The sequence below is a fragment of the Dermacentor silvarum genome, chromosome 10 (assembly GCF_013339745.2).
Source record: "Dermacentor silvarum isolate Dsil-2018 chromosome 10, BIME_Dsil_1.4, whole genome shotgun sequence".
NCBI lineage: Eukaryota > Metazoa > Arthropoda > Arachnida > Ixodida > Ixodidae > Dermacentor > Dermacentor silvarum.
The window spans coordinates 62,161,244-62,186,304 of NC_051163.1; the positions used below are offsets into that span (position 1 = coordinate 62,161,244).

The 25,061-nt window shown below is 50.0% G+C and overlaps 1 protein-coding gene across 3 annotated transcripts in view; it reads left to right on the forward strand.

The window, feature by feature from the left end:
- LOC119465816 (mucin-5AC-like) overlaps positions 1-24,858 on the forward strand; it is a 29,688-nt gene extending 4,830 nt beyond the window's left edge. Inside the window, exons 1-5 of one of the 3 annotated variants that reach the window (XM_049657144.1) lie at positions 6,191-6,302; positions 11,813-12,097; positions 12,653-15,354; positions 16,234-16,330; positions 24,620-24,858. In XM_049657144.1, the coding sequence (XP_049513101.1) occupies positions 6,300-6,302; positions 11,813-12,097; positions 12,653-15,354; positions 16,234-16,330; positions 24,620-24,775 (3,243 nt within the window). In that variant the 5' untranslated portion in view covers positions 6,191-6,299 and the 3' untranslated portion in view covers positions 24,776-24,858. Of the gene's footprint in view, positions 1-6,190; positions 6,318-11,812; positions 12,098-12,652; positions 15,355-16,233; positions 16,331-24,619 lie in introns of those variants that run through there. The other 2 variants (XM_049657145.1, XM_037726292.2) reach the window with 2 other exon arrangements.
- The last annotated feature ends 203 nt before the right edge of the window (positions 24,859-25,061 follow it).

A 25,061-nucleotide genomic window follows, 5' to 3' on the forward strand; every position in this document is an offset into this window, starting at 1 on the left:
TAAAGGAAATAGTAAAAGACGACTGGCGTGTTGGTGACGGGCAAAAGTGGCGAACATGACGAATATATTTTAGGACAATGTATTTGCTTCAGGATCAATCGCTGGCTATTACGAACAGCGGATCGTTATGGCCGAAGATAGGAACAGGAGAAAGGTAAAAATGAAGAGCTTGCGGTAACATCTGCCGCCACCCCGCTTCAAAGGTAACGCTCATAATATTCATCCATAATATCGATTCAGCCAAGTAATAAATGCATTACGAAAATAACAGCGTTCGCCGTTTCGGTATCAAGGAATCACACAAAAACTGTATGGGAATGGCCTGTGCTCATGTAGGGACATCTTTACCTACTGCGCAAACAAAACACGCTGGACTTTTAAAGAAGGACGACGCAACACCAGCGCTTTTCTTGTGTCGCGACAACGCTCGTGTCTGCGAGCTATACGGTCTCGTGTAGCTATGAGCGTGTAGCTACGGTTTACGTGTAAAGGCCCCACCTTGTCAAGATTGCGGGCGAAGAAATAGTGCAGCACTTACACGAGTGTATACGGTTGTCTGCACTGCCACGTCGTGAGACGAGGGTGAACTCGGGTTGGGAAGAATCAGCGACGACGTTTTGGTTTCAATGTTTGTGGTGCAAAAGGTTATACGCGTACACAGAGGGCGTACACACTTACATCATTTAGGTGTTAAAGTGTAACTTATAGATCGGTTTACTTACTCCCTTATTCATTTCTAAGGGGGTAAATTATTTTACAGCATGGAAGAAGATACAGACCGATAGATAGAGCGCCAACATGCGAGTTATATCGTCTAAAACCCGCGCATGCAATGACTGCTTGGATGCGCAGATACAAGAAGGGCAAAACAAAATACAGGATATACGCGGTCTCCAATTACACTCCGTTGTGCAGGCATATCAGCTAATTAAGAAACTGAAACTGACTCTTGCAAAGTGAAACGGAAGAAACACTGACGCATAAGACACCCCTCTCCCTCTTTTTATATATAATGTGCTTCCGTTATAGATGTCAAATTACGTTCACGAAATAAAATTAGTCGCGGGCTGGTGCTGTTCCCGTCCCACTTTTTTTCTGCTTTCACTTACCTTATGCGGCCAGAAGTATTGAAAGCTATGCGCCAACTAGCCTAACATCGTACTTTGCTAGACTTTCAAATGAATTGATTGATTTTTTTATTTACGGATACTCCAGGCCTTTTCCGGGCCCAAGCAGGAGTAAGTATAGAAACGGTAGTAAGCATAAAAACTAATGAAGACAAACACAATCATTGTAGAAACACCAACACTGTAGAAGTAGTATTTATACTACAAAGAAACGAGATAGATAAAAAATGAAAGAGAAAAAAAATGTTAACTGGTCAGGAATAGGAACTACTACATTTCAGAAAATGTCATTGTCTTTATGTTTTTCACAAATGAGTCAAGTGTCGTGCAATTCACCGCAATGCCCGGTAATTTGTTCCAATTAAGTATGGCTTGTGGGAATAACGAATATTTATGGGAATTTACTCTACTAAATGGTTGGCGGATGGTTCTGCAGTGGTTAGTTCTGTTCGAGTGCTTAAAAGGGTCCTGTAAGTAGCGGGAACTAGGAAATTTATAAAGCCTATGGTAGACAAAGTATATAAATTTAAGTTTAGAAGTTATTCTGCGGTTTCTAAGTGGTTGAACTTTGACTCTTTTTACTGGACTAGTTGTGCTACTGTATCGTGAGTAGTCCGAGTAGATGAAGCGTGCTGCTAATTTCTGGATATTATCGATTTGGTCAGTTAAGTATTTTTGAAATAGGTCCAATATTATGTCTGCATATTCTAATACTGGTCTTACTAGTGTTTTGTAGGCGTTTAGTTCGACTGATGGCGGTGCGTCACGCAGTCGTCTTTTAAGGAAGAACAATTTTCTAAGGGCTCGCTCACAAATTGAAGTAATGTGTGGTTCCCAGTTTAGATTACTTGTCAGTGTGACTTCTAAATATTTGACCTCATCGTGCATAGCAATTTCAGTTCCTTACAATTTTTACGCGAAGTTATAGGGTTCTTTTTTGTTGGTGACTTTGAACATTTTGTTTTATTGGAGCTCAGCTTCGTGCCCGATTTCAAGCTCCACACTTGTATGTTTGTTAGAGAATTTTGAAGTCTAATTTGATCATCCGCATTGTTTACAGTTGTGTATACTACACAGTCGTCTGCAAAAAGACGCATCGGTATGGGTGATTGAATGCAGAATTGTATATCATTGATGCAAAGAAGGAATAAGATGGGTGCTAGAACCGCGCCTCGCTGTACTCATGAGTAGACGTCTAAACATTCTCAAACACTGTTGTTTATGACGACGCACTGTATTCGGTGTTGCAAGAAGCGGGAGGTCCATGATATAATTTTGCTGTCTATTCCGAAGGCCGGAAGTTTTGTAATTAAGTCATGATCCGGAAATAAGTCAAAAACTTTCGACAAGGAAGACTGCGTCAATCTGAGTTCCTTTGTTAATTGCATCAAAGAAATCATGGGTTATCTCCGCAAGTTGTGTTGTGGTTCAGAGACCTGATCGGAAGCCATTTTGATGACTGAAAAGGACATTGTTAGTTTCGACATGAGTTATCGTAGCTTTAAAGATGATATGTTCGAATAATTTACAACACGTACTTGTCAATGAGACGGGTCGATAATTGTTAAGTTCGAGTTTAGAGCCAGACTTGTGTATGGGAATAATTTTTGCATGTCGCCAGTCTTGTGGAATTTCTAGTGTTTCTAAGGATGGTTTCATAAATTTTGTGCAGATAGTATGACACTGAGTTAGCATATCTGTTCAAAAAGGCGTTTGAAATGTCATCGGAGCCGGAGGATTTCTTCACATCGAGGTTTCGTACAGACGTAAAACTCCCTCTTATGTTTAAGCTAGGCATTGCTTGTTCGAACGTGTTAGGAGACATCGAATTCATCTTTCTAACTTCTCTTGCAAAGACAGACTGGAGGAGGAAACAACTTTATTTTGTTAATTTGGCTTAGCGAAGGGTGGCTACCAGGTGATGCCTTACAGTCACCTCCTTGGCTCTTTTGATGGCCTGAAGTTCGGGTTCATGAATATCGCTTCCCACGCTTCAGGCGAGGGAGCGGCCAGGAGATATGGTGGTAGGGGGGGGGGGGGGGGGTCTTCCCTGCAGTCTCAAGGAATATGATTTAAAGAGGCTGTGGACCCACATAATGAGCAGTGTCGGTCTGTCCAGTCACGGTAAATGTGTGCGTATATTTGTGGTTTGGGAAAAGGAGTGCGTTTTGAGTCGGCGCCAGGTGACTTCTTGTCCCTTCGTGAGCTTGCCATGAAGTGTTAAATGCTGTGGCGATGGATTCAGGATCCGTGAATCTTTGGTTTGATGAAATAATTTGCGTTATGCAAGGTTTTTTTGTTAGATAGGTATCGCCAAAACATACGTGGATTGTTGTGCAGAAACGATGGAAGGGTAGTGTCATTAAATCGGGATTTGGCTTCTCGAACTTTTTTCGTGCATGCTGTCGATAAGGCCGTCTAGATCTTGCGTCACGCCTGCTTTGCGCCTGCGCTTAATTTTTCGCTTCAGTTGAATTATATCACGAGACGGATTAAAATTCATTCCACAGAAATATACAAGATTCTGAAATTGGGACCACATTTCGGTGTACGTCATGTGTAGCGTTAAATTGAGCGAGGTTGGATTCCAAAGCGCCTAGCACCGCATTATCGTCTGCGCGTGCGTATAGTCCTTGACATAGAAAAACGACTGTTTGAGAGGCGGGCGTGTTGTTTCCATAGGACAGGTCATTGAAAGCAACTTGTGATCTGAGGTACCTTTATCTGGTGTGATAGTGCACACGTTGCAGTGCATTGCTCACGAAAATAAGGTCAAGAAGAGAAGAGCTTCCTCTTCTCTTCTTGACCTCATGTTCGTGAGGTCAACTCGAGTGTCAGCGCATACTGAATTGGCGTAAAGTAAAACTGAATGTGGTATAAAGTAGAAGTTATGCATTCCCGACTTTCCTGTCGTCATGACTCAAGTTAGCCCAATTAATTCCGGGTAAGTTAGTCACCCGTCAGAGTAATTTTCGACCTTGAGTTTGCTATACCTGCGTGATATAATCATGCATTACTTCTAAGTAGGCGGACGGAGTATTGGGAGGCGCGATATACGCTCCCAAGCAGTATTATTTGACTTGCTTATGTGATTCTGCACCATAAGCTTTCATGATCGGGGATATTTTCTAAGACCTCTATCAACTCCTTATGGGAGTTTATGCGTGAGGCCGGCTTGACCGGCAGGTCATGAATGTGTAGTGTTTTTTTTTTTCCTTGTGAATCTCGCCATTGACCCTTACCCCTGCCTGCTTAGGCCATTGAGCCATTCTTTTCATTAAAGTTCATTCTCTCTCTCTAAGACTGTGTACTGTAAGTTGCTTTTTGTAGCAATGGCTACTCCGCCTCCTCGGGTTGTTCTTTCTCGGCGGATTAACTTATAGGAAGCAGGAACGACTTCACTGTCCTGTATCTGCGCGTGAAGTCAAGTTTCTGTTATAACTAGGGTGTGTGGATTATATGAAAGGCATTATGTTTTCAAGTAACCCGAGTTTGTTAACTGTACTCCGCGTGCTAAACGACATGACTCGTAGAGATTTAGTTTTATTTTGTCACCTCTTTTTCCGCACACCTGATTTCCCTGATACAGCCGCTCTGGATTTTGATTCACGTGCAGATGCAGAGGTCGCGGTTAACTCTTTTCTAGATTGTTCCACAGAGCCGCAAACATAAGTCGTGCCATTGACTTTCAATTTGTCAAAGGAAAGTGAGATTCTTGCGCCCTCAGCCTTCTCATCTGCGGCTGAATGCTATGGCTTGGATCTAATGTTCCTTATTTTTTTCAGAAAAATCCTCTGATATGGATATTTGTGTGCCCTTTAGCTTGCTACACTGAGAAAAAAAATTTTCCGTGAAATTGTACAACCGCAGCCTGATAGGGCGTGGGCGCTGACCGTGACGAGTGCTGACCCTGTGAACTCGCTCTAACGAGTTGATTTCGACGCCTAGCGTGTCTTTGAAAATATTTAGTTTGACTTTCGTTTCCAGAGACTTGGCAGATCCTCATAAGGTACTTTAGTTACACCATAGATTACTAAATTATTTCTGCGGTTTCTATTCTCCAAGTCGTCAACCTTATTAGTGAGCTCACAAAGATCTTTACTCACGCTTACATAGGATTTTTTTTACAATTGAGTACATTTTCCTCACATTGTTGCACACGGACTAAGTCTTCTTCAATTGCAGTCAATCTTGCTTGCATACCAGACACTGTCTGTTCGACTTTCTTTAAACTGGAAGCCAGTTCTTTCAAGGCCTTGTTCGTTTTGCCTTGTTCTTTTAGTATTTTCTTTAGCAAATTCTTTGTAGAATCCGGCCGTATCGCTTTCAGAGTCTGAGGACGGACCTGGGTTTAGCTCTACATCGCCGGATGTCAACAGCAAAAGCCATACCATATTATAACATGCAACCGTCACAAGAATTGTGGACTTGGTAGCGCCATCCGCGTAATGTCATTATCTCTAATGGATGGTACAGAACGCTTCTCACTGACCTGTGAGACGAGAGAGAATCTCATGAGCATGTGCACGCTGTCCGTGCCACTAAGCCCACATTGGTTGATTGAATAGGTTTAATGCCCCAAAGCAAGTCTGGTGCAATGATTGACGCTGTTGTGGAAGGCTCCTTGATGGATTTCTACCCCCTGGGGTTCATTAACGTCCTACCTAAATCGTAGTACACGAGCGTTTTTTTTAAATTTTATTATTATTATTATTATTGCATTTCGCCGCCATCGCTCGGAGTCGAACGTGCGACCTCGAGCTCGCCAGCATATCTCCATGGCCACTGTGTCACCGCGGCAGGTCTCTGCCTAATGAATCGATGCGGTTCGCGAAAGGTGCGACAGCGGCTGCACTGCCGCAGCAAGCCAAGCGTGGGAAAAAAAAAGATGATCTCGCGCCTCGGCGCGGCCTTCCGAAGCCGGGGATCGTCTCGCCCATTGTGTTTGCGCCTTTCCGGCGTTGACTTTCAGGCGTCGAGCAGCGACCGAGGGGATGCGACGGCACACACCGACGAGCCGAAGGGACGGGCGACCTATCGAGCCTATACTTGTTGAGCGTGTGATCAATTTGTTTGACAGTTTGTTGGTGACAATAACAACGGAAAAGAGTCGGCGGCGCCATGGTGCGAGATAGTACCTGCAGTCGCGTGTAGTGACTCAGCCGAGGAGCGATGGTGAGCGACTGATGTGTAAGTTGTGGGGTTTTACAGGTGCGTGCGTGCGCGCGTGTGTGTGTGTGTGTACTTGCCTGCGTGCTTCTGTGTGTGTGTGTGCGTGCGCGCGTACATACACGCACCCGTACATATTGCGACTGTGTATGTATGTATGTATGTATGTATGTATGTATGTATGTATGTATGTATGTATGTATGTATGTATGTATGTATGTATGTATGTATGTATGTATGTATGTATGTATGTATGTATGTATGTATGTATGTATGTATGTGCTTTTTATTCGCTGCGCTGCAAGTATCACACACCTTCACAGTAATGTCACACTGCAGTAGAGGCCGCCAGGCATGGTATGACTCTCGATGGCGTGCTTGATAGTACGCATACGATGCTGTAGAGTGCAGAAGTTGGGCTCATTAGCTAACGGCCGCCAGCAGCCTCCAATCCAGCGTTTAATTATCGCGGAACGAAGCGACTGCTGTGCCACCACCAATCACGAGTGGTCGTTCGGTCGCATCGCACGTGAAGCGGTGACCCTCACAACAGTTTATTATCTTTTTTTTTTGTGCAACATACCGGAAGTCTGTAGACGTTCATCTGCGAAGTCTGTGGATTGTCGAAAACAAAGCCTTTGGCCTTATGCCGTCCTACTGTTTCTTTTACTTATCTGATTTTTGTAGCGTTAGCTACACTGGCCTAGCCAAGCCCGTTTCGCGCGGCACATCAAGAGCCGTGCTGCGCATGCGCAAGGATCAGTGATGTCACACGGCTTGCGCACCGGAGCCACCGGAGCCGGCACCTCTCGCGCACTCCGCCGCCGCCGCGCGCGACTCACCGCCGCCGGTCTGCGCATTCCAGAGGAGTGACGTCGTAGCCGTGGTAGACGCACTGGCGCCGGCGCGCGCTCGCTGTGCAGTCGCCGTCTGACACTGCGCTGGAGCCGCTGCGCTTCTGACTGGCGTTTGCCAGTGTGGTATAGCCATGGAGAAGGAGAGCGCAAATGCTGCTCAACAGCGCAGAAGAACGGAGAAGCTTGACTCATCGGATCCCGAAGTAGTTGCCTGGCAATTAGCGGTTGAGCGTAGGAGACAACCAGGAAAGCTAAGAATAATCAGCTGAACCTTTGCTAACGCTACGTATATCCTGGCATAGCCGAGCTAAGCCACTGCAACTTTTTTTTATCTGTCCTGTTTCTCCTTATTATCATCCTATATTATCTCCACTGCAGGAAGAAGGCCTTTTCTTGCGAACTTTAATTACTCCTGTATTGCGCTAATTGACGCCATACTATGCTTGAGAATATCCTAGTTTCGTCACACCACCTACAGTTCTCTGCCGTACTCGACTGCGCTTCCCTTCTTCTCTTGGCGCCCACTCTGTGACCTCCAATAGCCCATCAGCCATACGCGTAAAGTTTTAATTTTTCCGGGGGGGGGGGGGGGCGATCAGCTTTTCGAACCACACCCATATAGATTTATATTATAAAGGAACAGAGACAGAGACAGCACCCGTTCCTGGGCCGGCTGTTCTATTTCTGTTCATTACACTCGGCCACGCTGCCGAAGACAGCCCAGGTGGTTGTGAGGGCGTGCTGGTGATGGAAATCCATAATCTACATGACTGGGAATGGGAGTCGTCATCGTTAGGGCCGTCCTGTGCGCAACCAACTTCTCTGGGCGAAGGCACTGAGTTGCGCTCGGGTCGCACTTGGCAAAGCACGGCACACTGAACAGCGGCTGGCCGCACTGCCACGTCGTGCAAAGAGCGAAATCTTCTGCTCAACCGTCGCGGGCCTCTTCGAAACGTTGCCGGCGATGAGCAAGCCTCTCCAATGTACTCGAATCTGCCACGTTCGACAATATGCCGACTGCTGCCGAGTCGTCTATGTCCGAAAGCGCAGTCAAAGCGATGCCTGGTCAGTAGCCGCGATATTTTCCGCGCTTGAACCAGGGAACAGCTGTTTCTGTGCTTAAGTCTGTGGCATCTTGTCCGCCTGATAGGGAGCTTTGGGTGGTACGATAACGTCTTATATAATTACGGTCTCAGCGATGACAGCCACCTTGGCTTTCTTTAGCGAGACCTCACTCAGTGCGGGGCGAATGGTCGCACGTTCGGCCAACGATTGCTACCAAATCCCGACGTATGACTCCAGCGGGTCCAGAAGTATTTCGCTTGTGCAATCCGTAGAGAGATCACGGTTGCGGACCGGTAGCTGCCCATCATCGCAGCTCGACGGGCCCACGATGTTCAGAGGCATAGACAACCGTCGCTCGTGAACCCGAACTTCGCTTCCGCCAACCGTTTTGGGTTGAACGGATCCTCCGAAAAGCGTGAGCTCGGAGGCCGGCAGGCGGTGGGTTACAGTAGGAGCCGTGGTTTGCCGGTCTATTCCCGCCGGCTGGAGTAAAGCCGATGACGTCACACGATCAGCCGGCGCTTCCATGGGCCCAAGTGATGGAGAGCCTGTAGGCCCCATCCACCGTCTGCGATGGGGCCGAAGACGACACTATAGGGGAGCCGGCTTCTGCGGCGGGGCAGCCTGCGGGCCTCCCTGGCGAGGCGTTACTGGGCACGACTGGCGCGTCAAAGTGGTGCTCCTGAGGAGCTCCGGCCGTAGAGCAGGGCTGACCAGGCTCATCGCAGGCATACGTGAGCAAGCCAAAAGCAGCGATCAGGGCTGTACTCCATTCAGGCCAGGACCGCTGCTTGGTGTCTTCGTAGTTTTCTCATGCTTTGGTGGCACCGCAGAGTCGTTTCGCTGCAACGAGCCATCTTGTGTGGTCGGGCCAGGCATGGTCATCACCCAAGGCATTGATGTTGCGAAGGCAAAGGATGACGTCGTCTTGAATTCCGCGGAACGTCGGTATTTCCACGAACGCCGGAGGCAGGGAAGCGTGGACGGCGTTCCCAGGCAGGACGCAACCGCCGATGGACGCGAAAGCGGTCGTCATAACCTGTTGCTGTTGTGTCAGCTCGGTGACGGCGTGGGTGAGGGTATCGGTACATCCCTGTCCTAGAGCCGCCAAGGAGGCTTGGACGCCGTCCCCGGACGGTGCAGTGAGTACTTGCGACGGTGGTAGGGGGGCGGCATCCATACCAGAGGAAGCGTGTACGGCATTCCTGGGCAGGAGTGACCCGGCACGCCGAAGAACCGTGTCGACTGCGCCATTGTAAAGGAACAGAGACAGAGACAGCACCCGTTCCTGGGCCGGCTGCTCAATTTCTCATTACAATATATATATATATATATATATATATATATATATATATATATATATATAACCTTTAATAATAGTTGCACTTGAAGAAACTTCGTGTGACCTACAAGCAAGTTCACTGCAGTGACGGCCTCATGAGTTTTTCCAAGGCCTCATAGTCGGTGAGAGTTCACTTTCACAGCCTGAGTACCCTCGCACCACCAAGGGACTGGTGTCTTTCGGTGTTGTAATCTTCCTTCGTGTAATTGTCTTATATGCTTTGCTATCACTAATACTGCTTCGCCTGTCCGGCGAAACTGCAGCCTCTTTTTTTTCCTTACTGTGAGCCCAAGCAATAATAGCAATAATAGCAATAATGCGCTGCGGCGCATTATTGCTATTGATTCTGATTTCGAGTGAATCCGGCTTGGCCTCATTTCGGTTACTGAGTGAATTATACATATTTATGACCTCTGCATGCAAGTGACTATGTTTCCATCCCTAATAAATGTTGCAAATTATTAGAAGAGCTTTTAGAGCGCAGCTCTTAGGTGCCCGTTGTTTGTTTGAGCGTCGGAGTCTCTCGGCGTAATCGCACGAACGCGCTCGTGCCACTGCTCGCGTGTTCGTCTTCTTCCACAGTTGGCTCCGATGCCGCTCATCATGCCAGCGTTCCCGAACTGCCCCTCCCTCTGCAAAGGCGCTGACTGCACTGGCCCACTGCCAGTCGGTGCGGTGATTTCGGTCTCAAATTGTTTGCCAAAATATATCGCGAAATGAAAACACGCATACAGCGGCGCTCAAATTTCGCATTAGGGAGTGTCGTAATCGTCGGACACTCTTTAGAGCACAGCTCGTAGGCGTCTGGTCCTGCGGCGAGCGTCGGCGTCGTACCTCGTAACTGAGCGAACGGGCAGAGCGAAGGATGAGAACGAACGCGGAGCACTGCGGGAGATGGAAGACAGCGATAGCGAAGACAGCGCGAGCAGGAAAACGGAGGAGGAGGGTGCAGCGGAATCACGAGTCAGAAAGCGGAGTAAGAGGATATGGCGAAAGCGTGAGAAGCAAAGCGTAGTGCCGCGCAAGACGGACTCTGCGGTGGCGATAGCTACGATATGGCACAAGAGTAGCGCGCGTCGTCTGTTCACCAAAGCGCTGCTTGAGTGGAGGCCTGTCTGCGGCGGCTGCTGTGAATCGCGCCCACGCGTCACCCTGGCGCTGCCTCTCGCGATCTCTCGATTAGTGAGGCAGTCGCGCCCCACGTTGCTCCGTTTGCAACGTGCCGCACTACACAGATTGTCCGCGGCAGACAATATATCGCGAAATGAAAACACGTATAGAGCTGGGCTAAAATTTTACACTAGGGAGTATCTAATCGTCGATGAATTTTTTTTCATGAGTTGTTAGCATTGCCTACTGGAAAATGCAGCAATACTGAGGCACATATAGTTCACGTGCAGTTCACGCGCCGGTGATAAAAGACTCTGCCAAAGGGGTCATTTAAGTCTGCAGGTTTTATTTACGGTGAACAAAGCATGCAAAGCAATTTGAAGCCAGGTGAACATACAGCAACATATTCATTTTCTAGGCCTGGGCTATTCCATACCATTAGAAATAATTGTTAGTTGGCTAGCTCCTTCTCTTTAAAGGATATAATAAACATTGTCCTGTGTATATATTTACAAATATGTTTTTCTGCATGGTGTTCAAAGTGGTAATTAAAAAAATGTTGAAGTGAAAAAAAAATGACTGAGATAGCCGCCGCTAGTCTTTCAATGCAATTGTCCCCCTATTGTCAAGATTTGCAGAAGTAAAGCTAAAATATGAATTAAAAACGGTGCACGTCCACGCCCACAATGATGCAGTAAGCTTTTAGCCGTAATGGAATTTTAAGGTAGAGGCAACTCAAAAGAATCTTTAAACGATGTGGTTAACAGAACTCTGCTAATGACACTTTAGGGGAGGGGGCTCGGGCCCCGGAGCCTCCCCGTAGTCGGCGTCTATGCCATCGGCTATTTGCCTTACGCATTACGTGACCTGCCCAACCACATTTCCTCCTCTTTATGTCAACTAGAACATAGGCTACCCCCGTTCACTCTCTAGTCCCCACACCTCTCCTCTTCTCTGAGCGTTACTCTTATCATTTTCCGGCTGACCGGCCCTTATATTCTTGCTTGAGTTTTGTATAGATTAAAAAAAGGCAATAAAAGGGCAAAGCTGCGCATGAGAAGTGCGTATATATATATAATTATGCCGGATTGCCCGAACTCATTTTCACAAAGGGAGCAATGCTTTTCCACTTCCCGTCCCAGATGCTGAACATGGACACTATGCGGATCGGCTCGACAGTCGAGCTTTCCGTCGAGCCGACGCCCGTCGAGCCGACGCCCGTCACGCCGCCCGTCGATGCGGAGCCGCCACTCCGGCTGGAGCGGTCGCCGGTGGTGCAAGTCGAGCCCGCCAAGCCCTTGGTCCACAAGAAGGGCGCGCTGCGCTCTTTCTTCTGGGGCACCGGCAGCGTCGGCAAGGAGCATCCGCCCAGGCACAAACGCAAGAAGGAACTGATCCAGGAACTGGCCGACCTGCAGCGCGAGAACGTGAGTACAGAGAGAACGTTGCGGTATAGCTGGTGTTCATTCGCCAGCCGGCGTTCATTCGCAAGAGGCGATTTCACTTGCAAGTTTGCAAGCGCGGCAAAGGTGCCGTGTGCGTGAATGCCTGCGCACGACGAAGCCCCAAAGAATTTTCTTTGTCAACTTAAGTTTCACCACTGGCACGGATATCACTTTGCACATGTCGTTCATTAGGTGTCGCTCGTCCCGAAGCGCGTACAGGCACATTTGCGCCTTCTTTTTTCTTACCTCGTCTATTTTTAGACTAGAGCAGCCTTCTACGACATCGCTGACATCACCTGTTAATCTACATTCACGGAGGACGTATCTGCGCAGCTTGCATCTCAACTATAATATTGACTTCTTAAACACCTGTTGCAATCCCGCCTCTTATGTAATACCCTCGCGTAGGGTTTTTAAAGAAATAAAAAGACAGTGCAATTTAAAGGAGCCTGCAGGGGTTCTAAGCGTTGTGCATAGCGCCTGCGTCCTCCGAACGCCAAGTTCTAAGACTGAGACAAACCGTTGTTCTTGTCGCAGGAGAGGCTGCAGTCGGAATGCAATCACATGAGGCTCATCTACTCGGAGCTGAAGCAGGAGCGCCTGATCGATCTGGAAAAGGTGTCCAGGGCCAAGGCTCAAGAGCGTAAGCTGCGCAGCGAGACGGAGTTCATGTCATCAGCTTCTCAGACAGACCCTTGCAACAACCTGTTCGGAGAATTTAAGGCCGTGCCGAGAAAAAACTACGCTTTCATCTACAACGTGTTCACGGTCCCGACTCCGGAGCAGCTCAAAAGGTCGCTGGACAAGTTTCAGAAATCCAGTCCTAAGATCGGCTTCAAGGTTAGCTCCAAAAGCGAAGTGAAGAACAAGAGCGACCAGAACGATGCTCGAGATGACGAGGTTAAGCCCGAAGTCCACACCGATAATAAGGACGGCGTAGCGGAGAAGACTCCTCAAGAAGTCGTCGAGATGGTGACAGAAGAGCCTGCCAAAAATAACGACGAACCAAAAGCCGGCGCTCAGATCGAGAGCCCGGTCGACGAGGAGAGTGGTGGCGTTTTTGTGCGAACCGATCCACCCGACGTCAGGTCGTCGGATTCCGCCTCCGTACACGAGCCAAGTGCAAAACAAAAATTGTCTATGAAGTTTTCGTCTTACGAAACTGACAGGTCCGGCGACTTCGCAGTCGCGGAAGGTGGTGGAGGCGGCCTTGTGTTGCCCGCGCAGACCGAAAGCCCTCTCGAAGCGTCTCTAGTAGAACTGAAAGAGCCCGAACTTCCTGCAGTAGAACTGAAAGAACTGCAATCTAGGCCTTCAAATACCACAGTGAAGACAAACGCAGACGACGTTCCGACTGTGCCCCCTTCCCAGGGTTGGCCCCAAGAAGAGTCGCCCGCGGCAGACGACAAGAATACTACCGCGCTGGATGAAGCCGTGCTGCTGAGCTACTGTTCCAGTGCGAGTAAGGCCAGTGTTCGCGAAGATGTATCGGGCGCTGGATCCCCGCGCGAGGAGGCACCGGCCGTAAGCTTATCACCATCGGAGAATAAGATGTCCGAAAAGTCTTCCGAGAGCTCGCTGCTTCTAAAGCTCAGGCAAGCCGTTTCAAACATGGCCGCTAGTTTGGAACCGGACACGAGCTTCCCACAACCCTCCTCCGATAAGCACGACGCGGCGAAGAGCGTACGAGAAGCGCCGACCGGGGTGGAGGTCAACGTCGAAACTGTCCCCCACGCGGGACAGCGCTACGGCCCGGGCATGGAACCCATGACGAGCCGACAATTCCTGCCCCCGAACCACGCCGAAGCTGGAGTCCAGAGGGACCCCGGCCGCAAGGAGTTCGAGAAGAGAAGGCGAGTTTCGTGCGGCGCGCTTAAACCTCCCCTGCAAAAGGCTGTCGTGATGAACGTGACCCTGTGTCGCCACATTGAGAGTCCCGCTAAACCGGCGTCCGGCGGTTCATCCAGACGGGGCACCTCGACGCCCGCAAGCGCGGCTAGCACGCCGAGACCTTGGAGTGCGAGCACGCCCAGACACACAGTAGCGGGAGCGCAGCAGTCGGCCTCTACACCTATTCGTCAGCTTGTCACTGCGTCACCACAGTCTGCTTCGTTCGGCGTCGGCAGGACTGCTATGAGCACGCCGTTGGAGAAGGGATGCCTTAGTAGCGACTCCGGAGCGGACAGCGACTGCTCCGCGGACGAGTCTTCGAGCGAGTTCCACGGGAGCGCGAGGAACGTGGCCAACACGGCGCTCACGAACAGGACGAGTGGCGTTAGTCGCGGGACGGCGAGCCAGGCATCGTCGGCGCGATCGGCCGCCACGACCTCGGCGACGACGGCCACCACTACCAGCAAGAAGAAGAACTTTCGCAAGAAGAGGAACTCGCCTCGCAGAGCGGGCAGCGCGCTTCCGCCTTTGCCGTCTACTTCAAGCAGCGAGGAAAGTCAGCGCACGCCGAGGCGTAGACGCACGGGTTCGTCCCGTGCCGGCGCGAGCACTAGGTCGACGACCTACTCGGGTGCGCCGTCGACTCCTTCGAGAACGACGCGGCCGCCGTCGTCGGCCAGTCCTCTGTCGCCAGTCAGCGTGGCCCTCTCCAACATCGCCGAGACCATCGCTGATTCCGACACGTCGCGGCCCACCACCGCCTTCGGACCGAAAGACGGAGCGTCGACCAAGACTTCCGGGTGGGCCGACAGCAGGGCGACTTCCACGACAGCCGGAGCCGGCTCGCCTTTGCCCTCGAGCAAGCGCAGGGACTTCTCGCGAGCCACGACACAGAGCTCGCTGCTGTCGAGGCCGCAGAGGGATCTGACGTCGTCCGAGATGTCGCCTTCGGAGTCGGAAACTCCCACGCCCACGGCACGCCGGCGATTTTTGGCAGGCAACGAGAGCGAACCCAGTTCGGTGAAGTGCAAGAGGAGCATCTTCGAGACCCTTTCTTCGGCGGGCTACACGCACATCGACGACCACGCCATTGGCTCGGCTGGTGGGCACTGCGAGAACCCGCCGAGCGGTGAAACCCGCGGACGCGGCCAGAATGTGACTGCGGACGAAGGGAAAACGGGCAGGACCCAGGGGACGACGCCGACCGATTCCCGTAGGGATAAGGGCGCGAAGAACAAAAGCGCTTTCGTCGTTCAAAGGGCCGACTTGTACGCGCCGTTCCCACCGAAGATTATGAGGACTCTCCTGCCGTCGTTCATAGACGTCGATCCGTCCGTGAGACCTGACAAGTGAGTTCGTACATACCGTTCCCGTCTCGGCCGATTATAAAGCACGAAATGTGTATCCATATATAAAGCGTCCAGTCTAGATTGACCATTGTCGTATATAAAGCACGTCTCAGTTTGCAACTGGCCCCAGCAGACCGCGCTCGTTGTCTGTTCGTTCGATATGGATCGGCAGGGTTTGATGCACGCCTGTTCCCCACCTTAATGGCGATGCAGTTGAAGTATATATGCTCATATCGAGTCCTTGCATGTTGGGAATACGTCTTGATACAGGTATCGTACTATTATACTTAATTTTGTGAGAGACGGTGAAATCGGGCAGACCACATGGGCTAGTCCTACGCAGCATCCATGGTTTGTCTTCTTCCTTGATAAGGCTTATTTAGCCTCAATGGCGGCACGGCCATAAACCGTCCCACAACGATCACTTAATTGTCCCGCTATGCCGCTAAACAAGCCTGAGGCACGCCGTAGTGGGGACTCCGGATTTAATTTTGACCACACGGGGTTCTTTAACGGGCATCCAAATCTAAGCACACGAGCGTCTTTGTCTTTCACTCCATCGATATGCGACCTCCGCGGCCGAACCCGCGACCTCGAGCTCAGCAGCACAACGTACACTATACCGCTGTGCACTGCCTTGTAACGATGAGGCGTAGTTGCTGGGAATATAGTTGCAGGAAACGTCGCTCTGTATGCGGAACCGTTGCATTCAAACGCATTGAAAAACGTTGCATTGCATAGTTGCTGGAAACGTTGCATTGAAACATCATTGAAACGTTGTATAGTTGCATAGTTGCAGGAAACGCCGGAATAAGCAGGCGTTTCCGGTTGCCTCCAGCGAATTTCTTCAACTTGTGGTGCACTTTTCGATTCCGCAAGGGCCCCACGGTACGCGCCATTCGACCCTGGCCAGCACGGAGACGAGAAATCAAGCACTTCTCTCTTCAAGGATCACTGGCATCGCAAGGTTCATAAGGTATGGAGACACAAGAGGAAGTGCACCACGTGTTGTCTGAAAAAGAAGCGCAATTTCTTACAGTGATAGCCGAATATGCTGGGTTGGGAGCAGCGTATACGAGTACACGCTTATACGAGGTTGAAGGCGCCTTGTATGTCGTCACCTTAGCAACTTGGTTGTTTTTACAGCGAAAGCTGTATATGGCTAGGCGAAAGGAAAAACCGTTCGTCCCATGTTTCGCTAAATGTCTCCATTGGCTGCGCCGTCAGTTACGTCGTTATCTGCGTCGTACCTGCTCTGCCCGCAGCGCCGGCTCCTCGGCTCGCCGTTGTCGCAAGCGTTCGATATCTCGAGTTAGCTCGGCGTCGGGGTTAGCAGCATCCGGCCGCCATTGGCACTTGCGTTCCGCTTCGCGATTTCAAGTTCCGCTCGCGAAAATCCCGCCGAAAGCGGGCGTTGGCCCCGGCGAACGCGTTCCCGCCATTGCCACGTTGACGCTGCTCTACCCGCAACGCCACCTCATCGGCTCGCCGTTTTCGCATGCGCTCGATATCTCGAGTTAGATGGGCGTCGTGGTTAGCAGCATCCGCCTGCCATTGGCGCCCAGTAAAAAAAAAAAAAAAAAAAAAAAAACAATTGACTCCAATTGGCTTTTCCAATAGGAATCAACTGGGAGAAGTAGGAACCAATTGGAAAATCCTTACTTCCAACTGGTTACGATTGGTTCAGAGGAGAAACCAATTGGAGTTGCCAATTGTAATGAACTGGACCCAATTGGAACCGACTGGAATATCCCTAGTTTCAACTGGTTACGATTGGGTCAAAGTGACACCAATTGCGTCCAATTGGACTTGGTTCCGACCAAGTGGGAAATATTCCCTCCAATTGGTTACGATTGAGTCAGGGATGCAACCAATTGAGTCCAATTAAACTTGCCAGTTTGAACCAGCTAGGTCCACCTTACATTCCCAACTACTACCAATAGCAGTAAACTAGAACGTAACCAACTGGGAAATCACACTTTCAGTTTACGAACCCATTCAAGGAAACTGGGATGAGTTATAGCTGTATATGCATGCAGTACTAAGGCTATACCAAACCTGTTTCTGACAGCTGGAATCCTATTAAGGTTTGCTTCGTGGGGTATATATGTATATTGGTAATGTTCATTGGTGCAATTGGTCATCCCAACCAATTGATTTCAAACCAATTGGTACCCATTGGGTACAGTTGGGCACTCGAACAAAAACCAATTCGTCACGTTCCGGCTGGTCCATAATTGATCTAATTATGTACTAATTTACGATTGGAAATTTTTCTATTGGTACCAATTGAAAACTTCCCAATTTGAGCCAATTGATTTTTTTTGACGCGGCGCTTCCGTTCCACTAGAAACACAAACATGTAACCAATAATTGAGAAACGCTTCAATACAGCGTCGGGATTAACCCACTGCTAAACACCGGGGCCGCACGTTTCAGCTTCGCTGGTTAACCATCTGCATGGAGTGCTTGGGCGGTGTATTTTTTTTTATTTATTTAGCATTGGTTCAGACAGTGAATGTCTTGGAAGCCAAGGCTAAAGGCAGAGCATTGTCGGCCTGACTAAGGCCTTGTCATCCGTACATTGAGCAACGGTGAGGTAGCGTATATATAGCATAAAATATAGTATACATATAAATAGCACGTATTTCACATACATAGTACACAATTAGAAACATACGTGCATTAAATACCTGTATCATTGTACAACTTTCATAGTAGGAACAGTTTGGGTCCAACAGAGTAATATGTGTAAGAAAAAAATCATATATACAAGCACAATATGAAACTGACTTAAAATAATTATACATAAAGCACACAAGAAACTAATTGGCACAGTCTCACTCAAAAAGGGAAATCTAATATTTTTTCAGAGCACTTTTAAATCTGCAGTTTTGTACAATAGGGATCGCGTTAGTATCTGCATTGATGAAGGATGGGACTAAGTACGCTATAGTTTTGTACCGTAGTTGGTCCTGCAAAATGTAACTCTAAAATGGTCATGCCTGAAATTGTTTTGGGTACTTGAGAGGCCGCTTTGATAAAAAATGAGTGCATTTTCTCTAGTTAACCGCGCGTGTATATAGCGAGCTTAAACTCCTATAGTCGATTAATTTTTAAAAGGGCATATTGCAAGAAAAAAGGCGCCGTGTGATCGCGGGGTTCAAGGTCTTCAATATAGCGAACTGCTTGTTTTTGGAAACATATCAGTCGATCCAAATTTGACTGGCATGTAGTACTCCATACCAATGATCAATAAATAAGATGGAACTGAATTAACGCATAATACAGACGGTGTTTCAACCAAATAGGAACAAGGTATCTAATCCTAAACAATATGCCTACTAACCTACAAATACTAGGTATTTGTATGTCGTTATGTTGTTATGGCAACAACGTTCTGCCATAGCTTGCTCTGTCTCCATGGTTCCATGAGAAAGCTTGAAACCATATCAGCTTCGTTGCTACGGCCTCAAAGCGTTGCGAAAACGAAAAATTATGGCTGCATTTGCATGTTATTAATGATTGGCATGCGCGTACGTTCACGACCAAAAGTTTGAAGACGAATGATGCCGTAAAAAAAAATGTCTGACGATTACGATACTCCCTAATGCGAAATGAGAGCAGCTGCATACGTGTTTTCATTTCGCGCTATATTGAGGCAAAGAGTTTGAGACCGAAATCGCAGAGGGCCAGTTCCGTCGGCGCCTCAGCAGAGGGAGTGGCAGTTCGGGAACGCTGGCATGATGGGCAGCATCGGAGCCAGCTGTGGAAGAAGACGAACACGCAAGCAGTGGCACGAGCGTGTTCGTGCGATTACGCCGAGAGACTCCGACGCTCAAACAAACAACGGCAACCTAAGAGCTGCGCTCTAAAAGCTTTTCTTATAATTTACAAAATTTATTAGGGATGGAAACATAGTCACTTGCATGCAGAGGTCATAAATAGGTGTGTCGGAGCTAACACGAGAAAGATCCAGCCCTGACAGCGTTGAGTTTTCGAACTGATATTTTTATTCTCGCTCTGCACCTGCCGCGCGTTCCAATGCCAACTTCGTCTTCCTTGACGGGCGCCGCATGCTGAGGCGCTACAGGGCTCCCCCCCGTAGAGCGTGAGCCATAGGAGTCGCCCAGTGAACGTGCTTGGATGTGGAAGTCCAGACTTGAGATGGAAGCTCCGCGGACGCGAGAGCGGCAATGTATGCAGGTTTTAGTCGATCGGCAGCCACGACGTCTTCACGGCCGTTGATGTCCAGCGTGAACGTTTTAGGTGTACGATGGAGGACGCGAAATGGGCCATCATAGGCCGGTGTGAGTGGTGGCCGTATTTGGTCACGCCGAACGAAAACGTGACTGCAGTCATGCAGATCCTGGCTGACGAAGACAGATTGGGGGTGTCGGTCGGCAGGAATTACAGGAGCAAGGTCGTGAAACGTGGTGCGCAGCTCTCGAATGTACGTAGCGGCATCATGAGTGGAAGGGGGCGACGACGGCTCAAAGAATTCACCTGGAAGACGCAGAGACACGCCATAGACTAGTTCAGCTGACGAGCAGCCGAGATCCGTCTTCAATGCTGATCGGATGCCCAGAAGTACGAAGGGGAGGTGATCAAGCCAACGTTCTCTTGGCTGGTGAGCAGTGAGGGCAGCTTTCAGTTGTCGATGAAGCCGTTCGACCATGCCATTGGCTGAAGGATGGTAGGCAGTCGTGTGGATGTGTCGAATGCCCAAGATATTGGCAAGTGCGGTGAAAAGGGCCGATTGAAATTGACGACCGCGATCAGTGGTGACGACAGAAGGGCATCCAAAGCGTGATACCCAGCCGTTTGTGAAAGCCTTGGCCACTGTCGGTGCTGTAATGTCGGAAACGGGAAACGCTTCCGGCCATCTGGTGAAGCGATCCACACATGTCAGTAGGTAACAGGCCCCTTGTGATGGTGGAAGAGGGCCGACGATGTCGAGATGGACGTGGGAAAACCTTGCGTCGGGAGGCCGAAAGGGGGATGGTGCAGTGACCGTGTGACGGTGAATTTTAACACGCTGGCACTGAAGGCAGGTTCGCGCCCAGCGTCGGACGTCAGCATTGATACTTGGCCAAAGGAAACGAGATGTGACTAGCTTCTGGGTCGCACGAATACCCGGATGGCTCATGTTGTGCAATTGATCAAAAATTGCACGACGAAACGCTTTAGGCACGAAGGGCCGAGGAACACCAGTAGACGTTTCGCACGTTATTAATGAGGTAGAAAATGGAAGTAGGCACTCCGTGAAAGATAGAGACGTGGATGAAGAGCGAAGACTATGTAGCTCAGGATCGTTGCTCTGGGCAGCTGCTAGCTCTTCCATGTCTAGTGGTGGCTGGGTCGACAAGGCATCGATGCGTGAGAGTGCATCAGCGGCGGCATTTTCCGACCCGTGTACGTGTCTGAGATCCACGGTGAATTCGGAGATAAAGCATAGTTGACGGATCTCCCTTGCAGTGTAATTGCTGTGATTGCGATGGAAGGCAAACGTCAGGGGCTTGTGGTCTGTAACGACGTAAAAGTCCCGGCCCTCCAGTAAATGGCGGAAATGCTTGATGGCGAGGTACACAGCAAGGAGTTCTCGGGCAAATGTACTGTATTTTACTTCCGTTGGTTTGAGTTTTTGCGAGAAGAATCCAAGGGGCTGCCAACCTGATGCGTGCTGCTCGAGAACAGCGCCAACTGCTACACTCGATGCATCGGTGATGAGACGAATTGGGGCATCAGGAACGGGATGTATGAGCATGGTGGCGTCTGCCAGAGCCTTTTTGGCAGTGGCGAAGGCAGATGCGGCGTCGTCGGTCCATTCCAGTGGCGCAGCCGGGTCTTTTTTTATAGCTAATAGGTCGGTTAAGGGCTTTAGGAAAGTGGCACACTTAGGAAGAAAGCGGCGATGGAAGTTTAGTAGGCCCAGGAATTCTCGGAGTCGTTTCATTGATGTCGGGGGTGGAAAGTCTTGGATAGCCTTCACTTTGCTGGCGAGCGGTTGTATACCCTGTGGAGTGACAAGGTGGCCTAAGAACTCGATTGTAGCGACGCCGAAGACGCACTTATTGGGATTTATGACGAGGCCGTAATCATCCAGACGGTGAAACAGGGTGCGCAGGTGGTATTCATGCTCAGGGCCCGATGAGCTTGCTACCAGGAGGTCATCAAGGTAGGCAAATACGAAATCGAGACCTCGCGTGACCTCGTTGATAGTGCGCTGAAAAGTCTGTGCTGCGTTGCGCAGTCCAAAAGGCATCCTTACATATTCGAACAAGCCAAATGGGGTGATGATGGCCGTCTTCGGAATGTCAGCGGGTTCTACAGGAATCTGATGGTAAGCCTTCACTAAGTCAATCTTAGAGAAGATCGTGCACCCAGCCAAATTTGATGTGAAATCCTGTATGTGAGGAAGTGGGTAGCGGTCTGGTAAGGTGTGGGCATTGAGAGCGCGGTAATCCCCACATGGTCTCCAGTCGCCAGGATCTTTCTTCGGGACCATGTGGAGTGGCGATGCCCAGTTGCTGGAGGAAGGCCGCACAATGCCAAGTTCAAGCATGTGCTCAAACTCACGGCGGGCGATGGTGAGGCGTTCTCCAGAAAGTCGACGAGGCCGTGTAAAAACGGGAGGTCCAGTGGTCACAATGTGGTGAGTGACGGAATGCTTCACCGGTGACTCTCTGGTGTGCGGCTTCGTGAGGTTGGGGAAGTCAGCGAGAATTTTTGCATACGGCGAAGCAGGTGTGAGAGCTCGAAGGCTCGTTGACGAGGAAGTGCAGGGTATACCGTTGATGGATAGGCGCGTGTTGAGATCGATGAGGCGATGAGCATGCATGTCCACAGCAAGGTTGAAAAAACTGAGGAAGTCAGCTCCAAGAACAGCTTGCGAGACGTCAGCGAGGATGAAAATCCAGCGGAACGTACGGCGTAGTCCAAAGTCAAGTGTAAGAGAGCGTTGGCCGTATGTGGGAATGGCGGAGTTGTTGATCGCTTGGAGTGGGCAGGTCTGTTCGTTGCGACGGCGATCTGCACAGGAGGCCGGTATGACGCTAACCTGGGCTCCTGTGTCGACGAGGAAGCAAGCGCCAGTGATCTTATCGGAAACATAGAAAAGGCGGCATGACGTTCTACCAGGACCACTCGCCGCCGTCAGTGGCCGGTCGTCGCATTTCCCGACCAGGAGCACGGGCGAGTGCACTTGCGTGCAGAGGCCCCAAATCGGCGGTGGTACCAGCACATGGTCGAGGACGAGTCGTCCCGTGGCGCGTCGGTTGTCTGAAGTCCCGGAGAGCGTGGAGACGTCGAGAAGCGACTGTGGAACTGGAACCTGGATGCCGATCGGCGATGCGCAGGTACGCAGTCATCGAGACGTCTGACAATGGCGTCCAAACGGTTGTCGATGCTCGCGAGCGCGGGGTCTGCAGCGGTGGCCGGTGGCGACGTGGTCATGGCGTTGAGGCTATGTGCCCGCGAGTAGTCTGCCACTCGATCAGCCATTTCAGCGAGCGTGTCTACTGGGACATCTCCTGCAGCGACGAGGACCGGGACCATGCTCTGCGGTAAGCGCTGAAGGAACAACTCACGCAAAAGCTTCTCCTCTTGAGAGGCGGAGGTCCCGCCAATGAGCTGGCGCATGTGTCGCAGGAGCTGGGATGGGCGACGGTCACCGAGCTCTGTGGCCGTGATGAGCTGTTGGAGTCTGCTGTGTTCAGACTCGGACTTGCGGGAAATGATAGCTTCCTTCAACGTGTCGTAGGGATGGCTCGGGTGCGGCGAAGCTAAAATATCTGTGAAGTCTTCGGCTACGTCCGGAGGTAAGGAGGACACCAGATGCCAGTACCTGGTCTGTTGGCTGGTGATTTGCCGTAGACGGAAGTACGCCTCGACCTGCAGTAACCATGTGCAGGGGTTGTTTGGCCAAAATGGTGGCAGGTTGACGTGTTGGATCGCAGCCACCGCAGCACTGTTAGGTCTGGCGTCTTCTTGGGCGTCAGGACCGGTAGGCTGGGTGGAAGAGCCGGCGGGATCCATGCGGGATGGTTGGGGTTGCGTGTTCATTATCGGGTCACCATTAACTGTCGGAGCTAACACGAGAAAGATCCAGCCCTGACAGCGTTGAGTTTTCGAACTGATATTTTTATTCTCGCTCTGCACCTGCCGCGCGTTCCAATGCCAACTTCGTCTTCCTTGACGGGCGCCGCATGCTGAGGCGCTACAGGTGTAATTCACTCAGTAACCGAAATGAGACCAAGCCGAATTCACTCGAAAACAGAATCAACAGCAGTAATGCGCCGCAGCGCTTATACTTGGACTCACAGTAAGAAGAAGAAGAAAAAAAAGAAGCTGCAGTCTCGCCGGAAAGGCGAAGCAGTATTAGTGATAGCAGAGCATACCTGTCAGGTAAGGCAATGCTATTCGCTTTCAAAGCAAAGTTACCTCCTATAAACAAGGAGAGCATTTCATTGGTCTGTTGAAACAACGCTGCGACTCACTGCCCGATGCTTGCCTCGGCGGTTACGTAAATCTGACGTCAGGAGATTGGAATAAAAGCAGATTGGGATAGTTTTACGTAATAGGGCCCCAGCGAACGTCTTCTTTTGGATTTCATTGCTCGCGCCCTTCTCTCTCTCTAAAATGCTTGTTTTCTTCGTCGCCTGGGCGTGCCGACTGAAATTAAACGGTGCAGGCTACGAGCGCGCGTACGACCAATGCAGTGTAGTAAAGCCATTCCAGCGCAGCTGCTCTGTAGAGGAGATTTGAATCTTTTGCCGATGCCGGTGTGGTCTTCAAACTTCTGCTCGCGAGTACGCCTTTGCATTCTTGCACGAATGCGTTGGCTGCGAGGGAACGAAATGTTTTTTTTTTTTTTTTCGCCGACCCTATATATGCTTCAAAACATTTTGTGGGCAGAGGCATCTTGTCATGTAAGTTCCGTGTAATGGAATAAGTACGTGGCACCATACTTCTTGTTACCAGATACTTATATACTTTGAATAAGTATTTGGTACCAAATACTCATCCTTGTACTTTATACGCAGCCATACTTCCTTTTTCTGCGGTACTTGGTAACTTAGATACCTCCTTCCGAGTACCTAGTACAAGTCTGCCCAGAGTAAATGAAGGTCTGTAAAACGGCAAGAATTGGAAGCGATTATCTAATTACGTTGGTTGCGGACGTGCTTGTAGCGATGATGCACGGCCACGGCATGCTTTATTTGCAGCATATAATCTATATACGGTCTCTGGCTGGCTATCGCAGGCCCCGGCTTCGCCGCCGAAGTATGCCAGGCCACCCCACTGGGAAGGCCTGCAGAGCTGCCTGTTGCCGTCCCTCTACAGCTTCACCGATGACAGCCGAGTGGGCGACCAGGTCGACCGCAAGATGACGCGCTTCGACCTGGGCGAAGTCATATGACCGATTGTCTTAATCTGCGGCGACGTTCTCTTGTATGGCCAAATATTACGATACGCAGATTAAAGAAAGTGAATCAACTTTTATTGCCGCAATAAGTGGCAGGCTCTATTTCTCGGATGCAGAGGTCGCGTTTTGCCATAACCGCGAGAAAAAGTTAAGTGGCGATTTAGCGGCAAATAAGAGAGAAATGCGTGAGGCATTTCGGTCCCGGATCCGTGATTGAAACCGCTTTGACCATCTCGCAAAGTGTTGTTCAGGAGATCACTCGACACACACGTCCTGCGTC